At 38.9% G+C, this 17,037-nt stretch overlaps 1 protein-coding gene across 1 annotated transcript; it reads left to right on the top strand.

Annotated features, from left to right (window-relative positions):
• The first annotated feature begins 577 nt into the window (after positions 1–577).
• On the top strand, positions 578–2,139 carry LOC110107764. Its single transcript, XM_020838137.2, has one exon. The coding sequence runs from the start codon at positions 684–686 to the stop codon at positions 1,878–1,880; it is 1,197 nt and encodes a 398-aa protein (XP_020693796.1). The 5' UTR covers positions 578–683; the 3' UTR covers positions 1,881–2,139.
• The last annotated feature ends 14,898 nt before the right edge of the window (positions 2,140–17,037 follow it).

Here is a 17,037-nt window from a genome sequence, read left to right as displayed (position 1 = left end):
CATCTATTAGATGATCAAAGTGCGATATAATTTTCTTCAAGAAATATATATTTTATTTAAAAATTTTGCATTTAATCAAAAAATAATTTTCATGTTGAGTCGCATATAAATGTTCTGAATAATAATAACTTTTAGTTATAAATCATTTCTTTTGAAATTGGTAAAAAAAAGAGCTGGTTAGGCAAAGCTGATGTCCCTCGTTCGAATCTTTTGGCAAGCAGTGAAAGTCTTAAGTGTTGACTCATGTAAATTAGTGTGAGTTGAATGCTAAGTCGATCGGAAATTTCATTGGCCTAAAGATAATGCTTATTAGAAAAAAAAAGGTTAAAAAAAAATTTGTAGTGGTGAGGGATGAGGACATTGCTGCAAATTCTGGAACCTGCAGAGGGCCTTTCTGCGATTCTCCACCAACGGTAAAATAAAAGCATCAACCAACCTTTTAAATTGTGCCCGATGCCTCGTCACTTGTCCCACGGCGATCTCCGCTTTATTGCCTCCGACCTGTTTCCTTCGCCACCAAGTCTTCTTCTTCTTCTTCTTACTCTCACCAGCTCATCAAGGCTTCCAAGACCAGAAGCAAAGCAAAGCACAGAGCCAGCGATTGAAGAACAAAGAAAATACAGAAGGAAAAGCAAACCAAAGAAGAAGAAGAATCATCCAACTTCCAAACTCCACCTTCTCTAATGGCGGAGCCAAACTCTCCTGTAATCCATTCTCCCACCACCAAGAATCCAGCTTCAGATCTCCCTGCGCAGAAGAACAACCCGCCACACAAAATCCTGTCAAGCTTCCTCTACAAAGCCATCATCTTCGCCATCTGCATAGCTCTACTTCCCCTCTTCCCTTCCCAAATGCCTGAAACCGCCAACCCCACCTTCCTCTCTCGAACATGGGAGCTCCTCCACCTCCTCCTCGTCGGAATCGCTGTCTCCTACGGCCTTTTCAGCCGTCGAAACGCCGACCACGACTTCGACAAAGATAAAGAAAAAGACGCCGCTTTTAAGTCCGACACCAACTCTTATGTCTCCAGAATCCTTCATATCTCGTCCGCCTTCGATGACGAAGACAGCAAGGCTGAAACTTGGAGCTCGCAGTACCATCGCGCAGACCCCGTCATCGTTGAGAGCAAGCCTTTGCTTTTGCCAGTTCGTAGCTTGAAGAAATCTCGAGTTCAGAACTCGGATTCTTTAGGCTCGTCGAGCGCTGTGCTTTCTTCTCCCATTCCATGGAAATCGAGATCTGGGAGAATGGAAGCGATAGATGATTGTCCTGCCATGAACGATGCCTCACCAACCCCATCCTATTATGCGACAGCTAGCTCCTTTTCATTAAACGAGCATTCCATATCAGACAAGAGTTTTCATGTAGCCTATCCTCCACCGCCGCCGCCACCACCACCTTCTTTCAGTCATGGATCCCTGATTTCAACAAGGAGGGAGGTGAAGAAGAGCTTCAAGGATGAATTGAAGGATTTGAGCATAAAAGGAAGAGAGGGATTTCTCAAAAACAGTTCGTTGGACTCGTCTCCACCGAGATCAGTCCGAACTGTGAGAGCGAAGGAAGCGCAATCAACCGAGAGTGCTCCAGCTCTGCAGCAGCAGAAGTATCAAACTGAAACAAAGAAGAAGAAGAAGAAGGTTGAGTTCATGGAGAAGATGATTGTAATGTCTGATGATTCTGAAAGTGAGAAAGCAAGCGATTCATCTGATGTTGAAGAGGCTGTGCACTCGTCCGCAGAAGTCAGGGCAGAAGCAGAGGAGAACGAGGTGGACAAGAAGGCTGATGAGTTCATAGCCAAATTCAGAGAGCAGATAAGGCTTCAGAGGATAGAATCTATCAAGAAATCGAGTGGGCATCGAGCAGTTAAAAATACTAAGTAGTTAATGTTGCAGAATCAAGCACAGATGGCGATTTCCATCGTTTATCTTATGTTTTTGTTCTTCTCTCTATTTGCCTCTTTTTCTTTTTTTGTGTGTACCTTCTACTTCCTTTTTCAAACTTCTGAATGTGGACTCATTGTGATTCTATGTGAAGTGAACAATGAAAAGGCAGATAAAGCCCTACGTACATTAACCAAATCTGCTAAGTGTTACAAGAAAACAATTCTGTTGGCTTGGCAATGGAGCTAGCATTTCTACAGCCGTTTCTAGTATGCTTGCTGGTATTGATGATATATGGCATTACAGAAATTCAAACACACTGATATATGGCATTACAGTAATTCATTTTCTTGAGAGATTATTACGTGTGGAATCTGGGCCGTAGTTTTGTCCGGTTTTTGAGAGTGTGCACAATAAAAACGTAATGATGAATAGTAACTATTCTTTTGATGCGTACACTCACAAAAATCAGTCTATTCTCCGATCTGGACTCCACACTTAATAATCTTTCCCAAGCAAGGCCACTCTCATGAGATTCAACCACAGCCATGGTTGGCTTAGGCCATAAGAACGAGAATTACAATGGCCTGATTTCATGAATTCCACTAATGGGCCTGTGATATCTACTACACAATATTTGGCTAATGATCAAGCCTCTTTGAGGACGAGTTCATTGCATCAAGTTGGCCATTTAGGCGTAAAAACTAAGCTGACATTGACATTCCGTGAGCTCATGAATATATTGGATCAGTTGGGGCACCTTCTGCACTTTATTTTTTTTTTAAATAACTTTTACTTTTTAATTTGATTTCAATTTTTTTTTTTAATTTGATTTCAACATTTTTTCAATGAAATCTATTAGGGTTTATGACTGCAAGAAAGTTGAACGTAAAAAACTTTTAAAAAAAATCTCCATAATTATATAAATAATTGTAATAATCTCAAATGAATCATTCATCAGCTCACTAGACATGGCAAGTGTCTCCATAGCTGGAACTTCTATTACGTCCTTTGGCCGGATGTAGCTCTACTTTCGGTCAGAGGTTTGTTACTTGGTTTTTGCTCGGTATTTGATCGCTATTGCTAGGTATTCTTTGGTAATAACGAGGAATACTGCACTTTGAAGATCAATATCAAGTAATACCGAGTAATCCCAAAAAATACCGAGTTTTTTCTAGAAAAAACTCGGTATTTTTGGGATTACTCAGTATTGCTCGGTATTACTCGGTATTTTGTCTTCACATAAACGTATTTCTCGTTATTGTTGGTATTGCTCGGTATTTCTCGTTTTGTGCCTGTGATCTTAGTGCCGGCCAAACGTAGCTCTACGCACGATTCACCGGACCAAATAAAAGTTCTCATAGCTGACAATAAGAAGGATGATCGTCGTAAATGGTGATGGTAACAACATTCATTATCCTTGAGGGTTAAACACGTGGACTTTAACACAGTTCACTCAAATAAACTCTTGTGAGCAATCACAGAATTTAATGCAAAGACCAATAATCTGTATCGTGTTTAGACTGTAGGTGAGCAAGGAGCTGCACTGCTGCAGTATTTTGTAAATGTGATCATGAATTTATTGTAAAAAAATTAACATTTTTAAAATCGATATATCAATTATTAATATGTTCTTTTTTTTTTTAAGAACATAACTACTTTCTTAAAACTATCATACATTAACAATTCTAGTTGTAAAAAATAATGTCTCATCACAAAAATATTCTAAAATCAGCATGAAAGAAGCAATAAGACAATAGTCAAATAAAGTTGCAATTGCAATATGAAAAACATGGTGAGTAAACTACAGGAGAAATTATAACTTGGGGAGTTTGGATGTAGAGTTACGTCCGGATAACAACCAAATGACAACATGGCTAATATAAACTGTTTATTAGTTATGTATTAGTTGTGTATCATTTATGTATTAGATGTGCATTGTTAGTACACAAAATATACATACACAGCTAATACACACAAATACATAGCTAGTACATACCAATACACAGCTAATACACAACTAGAATACAGTTTATATTATAATACATAGTGTGTATTAGCCAATACAGCTAATATATAATATATATTAGCCAAGTGTCGTAATTTGTTAGAATCCGAGCATAGCTTTACGTCCAAACTCTGCACGTAATAGTTTCACTCTAGGACTCCTTCAAACTAGCCGAGCACAAAATGAATACTGGCATTAAGAAAAAAGTGCTTGGATTTCATAATCAAAATTTCTTCATAATAAATATAAAGTATAACCCTCTTATAATGCATTCATCAAAAAATAAATTCAATACTTTTAAAATTCATATTAATCCTCACTTTAACATATTGCCTCAACTAGAGGTCATTTCGGGTAGGATATCCTGACGATCAGGGCAATTTTTCTACTCATTTAATTTGCTTTGAACATAACCATGTACTGCACAGATTTCTCCTTAAGGCCGCAAACATTGTTTCTGTGTTCATTGAAGACATGAAAAATTTCTATTCACATGTAATGTAAAGAAAATTAGAAATAGAACCTAAGTTTTGCATTTGCAGACGTTGATGCAGTTGCTGAAGATCCTAGAAAATGGAGGTGGTGTCGTTGCCGCTTAGGTTTCGTTTGGGACAATTTTCTTATTTGGGACCGTTTTCTTACTGCTGCTTAAAACAGAATTCTAATACAAAAATTAGAATTTACATAAGCAGCTTCACAAAGCTACTTATGGACTAAATGAGTATGTACATTATAATATTATTGTGATCGTAGATTAACAATGATAGCACCATTCCTAAAGAAGTGCCAAATATTCTACTGACATAACCTTGCGCCATTTGGCTTCTTTAACAGCCATAATATAGCAAGTTGGATGAGGAGATGTGACACATCGATGCGTCAAATTGAGAATATTCCTTGTTTGTAAGCTAGAATAAGATCTAGTAGTCATGGCATGTCCAAGTAGGCACAGAAGAGATGAAATTTCAGAGATGGATAAATTTTGTTGGGGAACTATCAGGGTCAAAATAAGATTCAGGGACGAGTGGGCATGGTTGTACTGGAATTAGAAGTTGATGAAATAGTGAACTGATCGGTGGGGACCTCAACAAGTGCGGTTGGTGAAGAAGGTAGGGAACGATTTGTATGCTTTATGGGAAATGATGTAGGCAAGCTTGGCACAGGGCCAACTTGAGAGGTGGAGTGAAAGATGAAAATGATAAAGGAGAATTTTGTGACTTACATGAAAAGATTGTTCAGCAAAGGGACAGATTATTGTGTGCGGTGTCTGGACATTCTGGAAGCGAATCAGGATGCGTCACATCACCCAGATGCACGGGCCCCGGGTGATGTGCGGCGTCCGAATTCGCCACCGAACGATCCGGATGCCGCATGTAATAATTTTCCCAGCAAAGGAGACATGACGAGATAAGAAGAGTTTGACAAAAATTGGATCATAGCATTCGTAAGCCATGGATATCATTGACAGCCAAAATGCATCAATGGGAATATGAGGGAGACTTTGTGGATGGCAGAAGCCGATTTAAAAGATATGCGGATGAAGGAAGCTGGTTTATAAGATATGCGATGGTGAGAAGAGGATTAACCCAAAATAATGAGGTAAGTGAGCTTGGAGAACTAGAGTTTGATCATTGATAAGAATTCGATGCTTTCGTTCAAAAACTGCAATTTGCATCAAAGTGTGGAGGTATGGATTGAATATAACACGTTACACAAACCCTTAAAAACAAGACACGATTGATACGCAGGTCCTTTATTTGGTAGCCATTAGCATCAAAGGAAATAGATAAAGAGTTGCTAATGGCCAAACGATAAATTGAGAGGAGATGAAAAAGATTCGCTTACTTCAAAAAAAATAAGCTTATGATTATGATGTGTTGTAGTTGCAAGGCCCTATCCAATAGAAGAAATGGGGAGAATGACTTTATATCTCAGGATGATAAGTGTGATAGCCTGAGAAGTTAGTGCGGCCTTATTTTGTAGCATCATCCATTATGTTCGTCTCTTCAATAAATAGTAATGAATAATGATGTTGACCTCCTAACAGACAAACCCAAAATAAATCAATTTAAAAAAATTAATAAATTAAAAAAAACCTCTGTCACAGCCTGTACAAATCTCTATTTAAAAACCCTGTAGTTAGCGGTCCATCACCTGCAAACGGAGCCAAATTCAGTTGCCCATAACCCGCATGCAATATCGCGCCTTTGTTTGCATGGTTAAATCGAGAATGAAGCGAAGCTTCATCGTTTTCCTTCTTCCCAAACCCGCACTACACTCGACATCCTCTACTCGTCAACTCTAAGCAAATCAATCTCCCTTCAGCAAGCCAGACTTAACGCACGAATCCACGCCAAACTCCAACAGCCATTCGAATCCTCCATAGTGCAGATCAACATAGTCGAATCTCTCGACACCAGCCCGCATCTTCACACCCCGTGATCTACCCCTCCTCCGACTTCCATTAATGAATAATGATGTTGACCTCTCTTAACCCCAACCTAATCTCCACAACACTATTACCCAACCATACCACAAATTTCTGGCAACCCAAAAATAATTTTGTTGTTTTGAAACAGAAGACAATTAAGCCGTCTAAAACAAGGCCCTAGCCGACCACCATCCTCTTTGCCTTCCCAATCCAGCCGAAGCTCCCCACATTAGCTTCAATCTCTTTCTTGTTAACGCCTGACATACATCAACCTAGCTGCAAACATCCCGTCCTTCACCTGACTTCCACATCTCCTATAGCCGTCGGCCCTCACACGAACATCTCCAACCACAACAACCACTTGCAGCACGCTTCAGCTCTCACTCGACCTCTTCACTTGACGACCCCTCTCTTAACCCCAAACTAATCTCCACAACACTATTACCCAACCAAACCACAGATTTCTGGCGACTCCATTGATGTTTGGTTTTTCTTTCCATCTTTGGTTAGTCATCTAAGTGCTATAGTAGTAGCTAAATTAACATGGGCAAAAATTTAAACTATCTCAAAACGATCATTTAATGAATTAAAATTTAAATATTCTAAAATGATTACTCAATAAATTCACTAAGCATGGATTTAAATTTTCATTTTAATTGCTTATGTTATTTTGTTATGTGTAGTTTACACATTTTGAAAGAGTGTGATGATGTATCAAATGTTGATTACTAATCCTTATCTTTCATTTGTACAAATAGATCTACAAAACGTATTAGTTACCATCAACATTCAGCTGGTGAACGTTGTGATCAATATTGGGAACACGGGAGCCACCATCCAGTTCGATGAGCTACAATTCCCTGCAGCTACTGCAATGGTTGTTGTCGTTCATGTAAATGACATGAACTTTGAAAGGCTTGCAAGGAGACCCTGCTCTGCTAAAACATCTACATGTTGTGTGCATCTACCAACGCAATGACCTACTCCTGAAAATCCTCAAAGGAGGATTTCTATCTTTGAAAGGCTATCACAGCCAGAAGCCCCAGCTACCAAGAGGGACGTAGTAGGATGAAAATTTTCTGTGATGACTACCAACACCACTGCCTTACCCAACAAGTCTGTCATGTTTGGGAGGCATAATGCTAAAGCTTCCTCATCTTGACGAAAATTGATGCGAAGACAGAAGAAAGAAAAACGTTGAGCTCCAAGCTTAGCAATAACTACATGTCCACCCATCAAACCTGTTAGATCAAAAACCAGAAGCAACCATTTCTACCCGGAATGGGTTTGCTAAAGCACCAACTCCTTAGAAGAAAAAAAGAGCCTGAAACCCTATCAGCCCGAGTGTACAGGGTACTGAAGATAGTAAATAACAGGTGACTAATGAAAAAGAAATCCCGACAGACACAAGTAGCAGGGGCAGGGAGGGAAATGCTACCATTTGCTATCGTGGCAGAAAGGATAGAAAGAAGACAAGACCAACCTGGTGAGCATCAGGCGTGACACTTGAACTGCGTGTTCAGTGATCCATCGCTAAAAGGTCCCGGTGTAAGGGCAAGCAAATTTGGAGGCAGAGGTCTAAAAAAGAGAAGATGTATGGAGAAAGCTAAATACTGGGGTGACATCTAGTGTAGCTTCCCGCAGATCCGCCCAAATAGTAAACAACATCAGAAGTGGGTTCCAAAGAAGACGACAACAGTCGCTTCGACGGCCAACTGATGTAGAACTATATGCGTAATTGGAAATTTGCACGATTATTTTAAGAGCAACTCGAGGGGCTACAAGACTCAATCCCTCAAGCAAGGGCAAAAAGGGAAAAGTGCAGAAATAAAAATACATCAAATAAGATGACCAATCCACTAATCAGAAATACATCGGGCAGATCGTGGCCGTCGATCTACGACCACGTCGACGGTAGACTTTCCAACCGATGTCCCCATCACCAACACCCTGGAGAATCCTCTAGGGGATCTCATTGCTCATCGACCCCATCCAAGGAGGTGGCCAACTTCGACCACAACCTGCAGGTTGAAGAAATCTTCCTACCAAATCCATTGCACCCTACAGTAGCATTCTGGCAATTCGAATGCTGGGACACCGATATAATCAGGCCGATAGATCCGCCGTCATCAACCGAAAAACGCGTCATACTGGTAGCAACATACGACTTTTAGAAATTTGCAGAATCAACTCTATTTAAAAAAGTTGCATCAAAGAACGTGATTAACTCCTTCACCCATAACGGTTTTTACAGATATGGTGTACCACATCGTATAATCTCAGATAATGGTTCAACATTCAAGAGTGCTAAAATATACAAGTTCGTCGATCAACACAAGATCGTTTGACGATACTCATCAATATAAAACCCAAGAACAAATGGCTTATATGAGACATTCAATAAGACATCGGTGATGATGTTGAAGAAGCTACTCACCAAGAACAAAAAAAAGTAGTACACAAAGATGACAGAAGCATTATGGGCATATCATACTACTTACAAAACACCAACCAAAGCTACTCTTTATGCACTAGTGTTCAGGGTTGAAGCAGCATTGTCATTGGATATTGATCTGCCGTCACTTTGGGTAGCTATTTAGCAAGATATCACTCAGGAGCAAAATGTTCGCCTAAGAATGGAAGAGCTTGATACACTTAATGAAATCAAACTACAGGCTCAACAAAACTTGAAGATATATCGGGTAAGGATGACAAAGTCCTTTTATCGTATGGTACGATAACAGATATTTCAAAAATGGAAATTGGTCATGGTGCAGATAAAGTTAATCATCTCACATTGAAAAATTAATGGCAAATTCATATCCAATTCGAAACGCCCATTCGTCATCAAGAAGGTATAATAAAGAGGAGTCTATCAACTAGTGAGAGGCATATGCCGCCAATCAACATACGATACCTAAAGAAGTATCATGCATCATGATGAATATGTATCTAAAGTATTATGTATTTCATATGTATTCATTCACATATGTATATTTTATATTTTAAAATTCTCTTGTGTTACAAATATGCATATAAAAAATCTCATAAAAATCTTCTATAAGATAGGGGCATTTTAAATATTTATTTGGACCGATAATATGCCACGTGCCAAAATCTTCAAATAAATATATAAAATTTCAAAAATATAAAATCTAAAGTCTCTAGGCATAACACGAAGCATTTTAAATATTTATTTGAGTCGACATTGCGCTACAAGCCGAGATCCTAAATAAATATTTAAAATCTCAAAACGCTAAATTTATCATATTTAAAATCTCACTGTGGGATATGAAACATTTTAAATATTTATTTGAGTCGACATCATGCTACTCGCCGAGATCCCCAAATAAATATTTAAAATCACTAAATTATTAATATTCCTTTAAGTAGGGATACATCAATTTTCTATTATCAACGCGTATGCAAGTGATCTTCTGAAAGTTCGAGACACCGCCTTCTTTAGCGTGCCAAGACTTAAATAGTTAGGAAATAGATTCTCGTAACTACGCACTCAAGAAGTCGAGCCGGAACAACTTAAAGTCTTTCAACAGCCTAAAACTTAAGATTCAAACGGGTGTACAAGTCCGAATTTAACAAGCCCAAATATGGTCGGATCGCTGGCAGCTCCATCTACTCAACAAGTTATAAGAAAGGTCGTAGTAGCGGAACCTCCACTTCGTCAACCCGTCAATAGAGACTATAAGAAGCACAAAGATTTATCTGACTCAACAAGTTCAAGTAGCCATAGTCCACTAAATTTTTCTAAATTATTGGAAAGTCAGTTATAGTGGAAAGGGCAAGTCTCAATCATCAGCTATCGAATATATGTAAGCTCAGAGATCTCAAACCACGAATGATGTCTTCAAATCTTAAAACATCAATAAATCTAGCTTGTTGAGTGTGGTTCTCCACAGCTCAAGTCTAAAGCCCGAACAGGCTTATGCGGTCGAACTCAACAAGCCAAGACATGGCGAGTCACTAGCAGTTCTGTCTACTCAACAAGCCATAAAAAAGATTGTAGTAGAGAAACCCCCGTTTCAGCAGTTGGGTGACAAGAGTTGTTAAATCCTAGATCACAATCTGACTATTTTAAGTAACCTAGACGGAAGTTTTCTCATCCGATTAAGGGTTAAAGTATTACCTACATATGGTACTACTGATTAAACCCAAAACATGCAAAGGATCAACCGAGAATCGAATGAATTTTTCTTCAACAAATCCATCAAATACAAAGCAAAAGACCGAAGAAACCATCCAACAGTTCTTATAAAGCCTAATGCTAAAGTAGGAGGATTTTTATCATCAATAAGTCCGACACATACAAAGTTTTGAAAGGATGATCATCGTCACTAACCTGATATAAACAAAAAGTTTTTAGGTCACTGTATAAACTTTTTCATCCAGCCCACCAAAGCAAGAAACATAAGGCAAAAAAAAACAAAAAATTCCTAACAAGTCGATAAAGACAAATTAAGTAATCCTTCACCAATGTCCATCACACAAAACACAGAGTAGAAAGAACTAAAATCATAAGAATTCAAGCTAAGCTATTTAGATAGTACAACTGCCGACTCTAATAGGTGTCTAAAGCAACAATGCTCACAACTGTCCTAAAAAATATAAGGTATGCATTTTAAATATTTATTTGGGTCGACATCTATCGCGTTGCGTGCCGAGATTCCTAAATAAATATTTAAAATTGTCTCAAGTGCTCGTTAATAATTAAATTTATTAAATTGATTTATTTTATTAATTCAAAACTTATATACAAATTTTCAATTTACATCCTTTTACAAGCTTACATTAGCCCAATAGAAAGAAATGCAATGTGCTTTGCAGAGGACTAAAATCTAGCTTAAATCTATGCCAAAAGAGGAAGACATAACTCCACTCTGCTCCTTCCAAAGACTAGGCACTCTGCACTTCTGGGGCTTGCACAACAAAAATGTCAACAAAATGAAAGAAGGAAAATTATGCAAATATATATAAAACTATAAAAAAAAACTATGTACTTGAATAGAGACCTATAATAACCAACGAACTGGTGTCTCGCTCCTCCCTAAAGCTATGTAGGGTAATAAAGGTATTAGTAAACAACTAAAAAAAAAGGCACAACACAAACTAACAAAAATGTACTTGAGTTGAAGCCTCCCGAGACAACTAACTAGTTAATATCCCGTCTCTATGAAGACTTGCGTAAAATAGTGAGACATCAATATATATTAATAAAGTGAGGAGTGTATAAAATGAAAGCTAATAAAGAGAACTTTCTGAGCTCAGATCTCCTGCAGTGGCTAGCTAGCTGACATCTTGCTCGTTGGTACCTGCACAAGACATGAAGCATCATCATTACAAGTATAAAATCAAAACTAAAAGAAAGGGAATTGAGTCTAACTGTGTCAAGAATAACTATAAAAAGCATGAGATATCAAAATCCTACAAGCTGAAGAATCTATAAAGCTCAGACAAATTCTAAATGACACATGCAATTATATAACATAAATATTACGTTTAAATATGATTGCGGTAATAACAAATATTGAATAATTATAAATATACAAGAATATAAAGTAATGATGTCATCGAAAGAAATCCAATGAGATCTTTATTTTCTTTCGACATCATCACTTTAATTTCTTGCATATTTATAACTACTCAATATTTATCATTACCGCAATCATATTTAAATGTAATATTTAAGCTATATAATTATAGGTGTCATTCAGAGTTTGCTCGTGCTTTGCAGATTCACTAGCTTACAAGACTTTGCTGCCTCATATTTTCTACAGTTGTTCTTGGCATATGTATACTCTCTTCAATTTCTTTTTAGTTTTAATTTTATATTTATACTAACGATGCTTCGTGTCTTGTGCAGGTTTCACACGAGCTGGATGTCACCTAGTTAGCCACTGCATGCGACCTCAACTCAGGTATACTCTCTTTGACAGCTTTCATTTTACTTTTACACTACTCATTTTATACATATATATTGATGCCTCATTATTTTGCGTAGGTCCCCATAGGAACAGGATACCAATTATAATACTGCTACATGAGGCTTTCACCCATGTAATTTTTTTTAGTTTGTGTAGTTTTTTTTCTTTCTTTAGTTGTTTACTGATATCCTTGTTTCCTTGCACAGGTTCAGGAGTAGGACACCAGTTTGTGAGCTACTATAAAAGACCTTAGTTCAAGTACACATTTCTTTTTATAGCTTTACATGCATTTGCATAATCTTTCTCCTGCATGCTAACATTTTTGATACTTAGTGCATATTCCAGAAGTGCATAGTGCTCAATCTTTGGAAGGATCAGAGCGGAGCTGTCAACTTCATCTTTATGCATATATTTAGAAGACATATTTTAGTCCTCTAGGAAAGATATTGTACCTTTTCTGTTAATTGATGCAAGCTTAAAAAAAAAATATAAATTATAAACTTATATATAAATTCTAAATTAATTAATAAAATAAAACAATTTTATAAATTTAACAGTTTATGAGTTCTGCTTTTAATACTCTTGTGACTTCTGTGGTTGTTGTTCTCACAGCTTTAGACCCTCGTTGGAGTTAGCAGTTGCGCTCTTTTCCCAGCATTGGGTTGAGTATTGAGGTTTTGATTCCTTCTGTTATGTGCTTTATACAACAGACATCGGTGAAGGATTGCCTAATTTGTTATTACCAACTTGTTAGGATATTTACGTGCATTCTGCCTTTTGGTTCTTATTTTTATGGGCTTGATGAAGGAGTATATGCCAGTGACCTAAACCCGTTAGGTTGATATCAACTCAGTGGCAATAGGTCATCGGTTCAAAGTTTTGTGTGTAACAGACTTGTTGATGACATAATCCTCTTAGTTCAGCCTTAGGCTTAAATAATTTCTTCGATTCTTTGCTTTATTTTTTAACGGACTTGCTAAAGAAGGATTCATTCGATCATCATTTTATGCTTTACAAATTGTTGAAGGATTTGCAGGTTTTGGGTTTAGTGGGTAATACAAAATGTAGATAATTCCTTGACCCTTAACCAGTCGAGAAGATTTCAATCTAAGTTACTTGAACTTATCAAATTGGGTGAGCTATGATTTAACAACTTGTTCTCTGACTGCTGAAATGAGGGTTCATCTACTACGGCCTTTCTTATAGCTTATTGAATAGACAAAGCTGCTAGCGACTCGGTCATATCTGGACTTGTTGAGTATCATATGCCCGTTTATCATATGCCCGTTCAGACTTAGACTTAGGTTGTGGAGAAATGCGCTCCCCAAGCTAGATTTGTTGAAGTTTACGGATTTGAATTCATCCTTCATGATTTGAGATATTAAATCTTACACGTATTCGATAGCTATTGATTGAGACTCATTTTGCCTACTATAACTATAACTTTAATTCTCCAGTCAATTAGGAGGATTTTATGGACTACGGCTACTTAAACTTAGTGAGTCAGATAGTGGTTATGCATAAGAATAGTTACATCTTATCATCAATGTTTTCTATTAGTAACTGCACGGCATATTCTTCTTCCAACTGATACTCATATTTCATGCTCAAATTGCGTCAGCGCATTATGTATCTAGACACTGACTCGTCCCTTTTTCTCTTATTTAAGGCGAGGTCAGTGATGATTATCTTCTCGGTTATGCTGATGAACCTCTTCACGAACATTACTTCTAACTTCGTGAAGTCTTCACAAAGTCATTTGAAAATTCAACGTACCATTCGAATGCAAGCGCCATTAAACTGCTAATAAATTGTCGAAAGAGTAATGCATCATTGCCTCTTTTATTTCTGCAGGTGGCTTTGAATTGTATCAAGTGATGCATGGGGTAGTTATTATCGTTGAAGGTATTAAATTTCGGGACAAAGTACCCTTTTGAGTATGGCACTTGATCATATTTCACGGAATACAGACGACCCTTGCCCACCAGCTTCTCCGCCTGATCGACTGCTATAATAGCCTTGATCTTTTCAGTGATTATTCCCTCGAGCTGCGCAGCCATCACGGGCTCGAAGGTACCAGCTATGATCTGCGGAGTGGGCTAATGGATGATGATATGCACCTCGTTGCCACCTTAAAGGATACCTCATACTCCCAAAACTTGAGGCATTTATCGATTTGGAGGATCCACAAGAGGATTAGGCATGAGACTGGCGACAGCAGTCCTCTGCATCATTGCCGTCATCTAGGGCATCATCCCAGTCATTTTATCGCTTAACTAAGAGATTTTCCTGTCCTTAGCCCTTATTTGTCGTCTCATCTGTCTTCGCATGTCTGCGAGTGTGAGATTTTTAGCATTTAGGGGGTTCTTTTCGACATGTTCTTCTTCTTCTGACAAGTGGCCACCTCTGACGGTGATGGACCCGATCTCACGATGGTGTCAGTGTATTTGCCTAGGCGGTGGCTGGAAATTGTCGCCATTTTCACTATCATCGTAATATGCCTCATCGTTGACATTGGCATGCCTCACCATGTAGACCACTTCAACTTTCATGGTATCCTCTTCATCCTCCTCTTCTTATACTCGGATCTCTGAGCAACGTCGCCACTGGATATCCGGTTCACTAAATGGTAGGAAGATTTCTTCGACCCACTGGATGCGATTGACGTTGATGTCTTTCTTGACTGGGTTAGAGCGACGAGATCCCCTCAAAGATTCCCTAGGATATCGATCGTCGGGCCGGGTGTTGTCATTATTGGCCTTCTTTTGAACTAACTTTTGAGATTGCTTGTTGGTGGTGGCAGATCACCGTGAAGTTGTACCGGATGTCACGCTCGTATCTGGTCTTTCTCTAGATATCTTCTCTTTTTGAGGCCTTGGCCTCCAAATTCGCTTGCCATTCCACCAGGACCTTTCGGTGGTGGATACCAGAACACTCGGTTCAGGTGTCACACCCTGATGCTCATTGGGTGGAGCTGGCTTGAATTTTCTCTAGTTTACCATGGGCGACAACTCGCATGGTGGGGTTTTCCTAGCCCGGATCAACAGCGGCCTTTGGAGCTTCTTTTTCATCAGTCATTTCTCTTTTGTGGCCTTTAGGACCATGTACACAAGAGCAGAGAGGGTTTTAGGTTCCTTCTTCTTCTGAGGGAATGGAGTTTCGCGTCGCTGATCCTAGAAAGATTTTTTTAACTCGTCGGAGTTGTTTCTTTTCACTCACCTTAAGTCGATAAAAAAATTCCAAGTGGGAACATTGACTTCGGGTTCTTGAGCAGGCATGTTTGATGGGTGCATAGGCAGCAGTTGATGCTGAACTCAGAGCTCATCATTCTTCTTTCTCCTTTACATTCTTGTGAGCCTTCCTTCAAATGAGGAGACCTCAACATTATGCTTTCCGGGTGCAGGTAACTCGGTTGACAGAGCAGTGGTGTTAGCAGTCACCACTGAGATTCTTCCACCAGCCACAACCCTTTTGGTAGCTGGGGCTACTGACTGTGATAACCTATGAGGATTCTCAGCAGTGGTGGCAGCTCGTGATGTTGGCAGATACATCAACCCACATAAAAATAAGGGTTAATAATCAGCGTCTGATACATCACCCCACACTTTCAAAATACAAAGACTACACATAACAAAATAAAATAATACAAGCAAGTAATTAAAATAAATTTAAAACCTTGCTTGATGGATTTTCAGTGAATTTATTGAATGTTGATTTTAGAATATTTAAAATTTTAATTCGTTAAATGATTATTTTAAAAAATTAAAAAAATTTAGCCTATGTTGATTTAGCTGCTACTATAACACTTAAATGACGAGTCAAAGATGGAAAGAGAAAACATCCTAGTGAAATCACCAGAAATATGTAGTCTGCTGTTGTTGATTGGAGTTTGGGCTGTTGTGGGCTTGTTGGGTAATAGTGTGGTGGAGATTAGGTTGTGGTTAAGAGAGGGGTCAGTCGAGTGAGGGTTGAAGCATGCTGCTAGCGGTTGTTGTGGTTGGAGCTGTTTGTGTGAGGATTGACGACTGTAGGAGGCGTGGAGGTCAGGTGATGTACGGGATGTTTGTAACTAGGTTGAGTTCTGTGAGGCGTTAACAAGAAAGATATCGAAGCTAATAAGGGGAGCTTCGACTGGATTGGGAAGGTAGGGAGGATGGAGGTCGGCTAGGCCTTGTTTGGTTGCTAGAAGCAAATCCGACGGCTCGGCAAGCTTGGAGGCGTGAGGGAGGTCGACGGGTTCAGCAAGCTATGGATTCGACAAGACCTTTGCGTGAGAAGAGGAAGAAGGCAAGCTATCCTCGCAGATGGGGTCGGAGTGGGTACAACATGCGTGCGAAGTCGATCGTGGCTTGCAAACAGTGATGGAAGATGGAGGGGTAGATTGTGGGGTGTGAAGATGCGGGCTGGTGTCTAGAGCTTCGACTATGTCCAGTGGAGGATTTGAATGGTTGTTGGAGTTTGGTGTGGATTCGTGCATGAAGTCCGACTTGGTAAAGGGAGATTGATTTGCTTGGAGATGATGGGTAGAGGAGGTCAGGTGTAGTGCGGGATTGGAAAGAAGGAAAACGAATGAAGCTTCGTTTCATTCTCATTTTAACGATGTAAATGAAGGCGCGATATTGCACGTGGGAGATGTACGATTGAATTCAGCGCCATTTGCAAGGAATGGGCCACAAGCTAGAGGGATTTTGAAAAAAGATTTGTACAGTTTGTGGCAGAGGTTTTTTTTTTTTAAGTGATTTCTTTTGAATATGTCTGTTAGAGGTTAAATTAACTGGT

This window comes from Dendrobium catenatum, unplaced genomic scaffold (assembly GCF_001605985.2).
Source record: "Dendrobium catenatum unplaced genomic scaffold, ASM160598v2 fragScaff_scaffold_390, whole genome shotgun sequence".
Lineage (NCBI taxonomy): Eukaryota > Viridiplantae > Streptophyta > Magnoliopsida > Asparagales > Orchidaceae > Dendrobium > Dendrobium catenatum.
This window is presented reverse-complemented; position numbering and strand designations above follow the sequence as displayed.

Excerpts from the sequence above, each read along its gene's own strand:
- LOC110107764 (XM_020838137.2), top strand. The coding sequence starts at position 684 with ATGGCGGAGCCAAACTCTCCTGTAATCCATTCTCCCACCACCAAGAAT.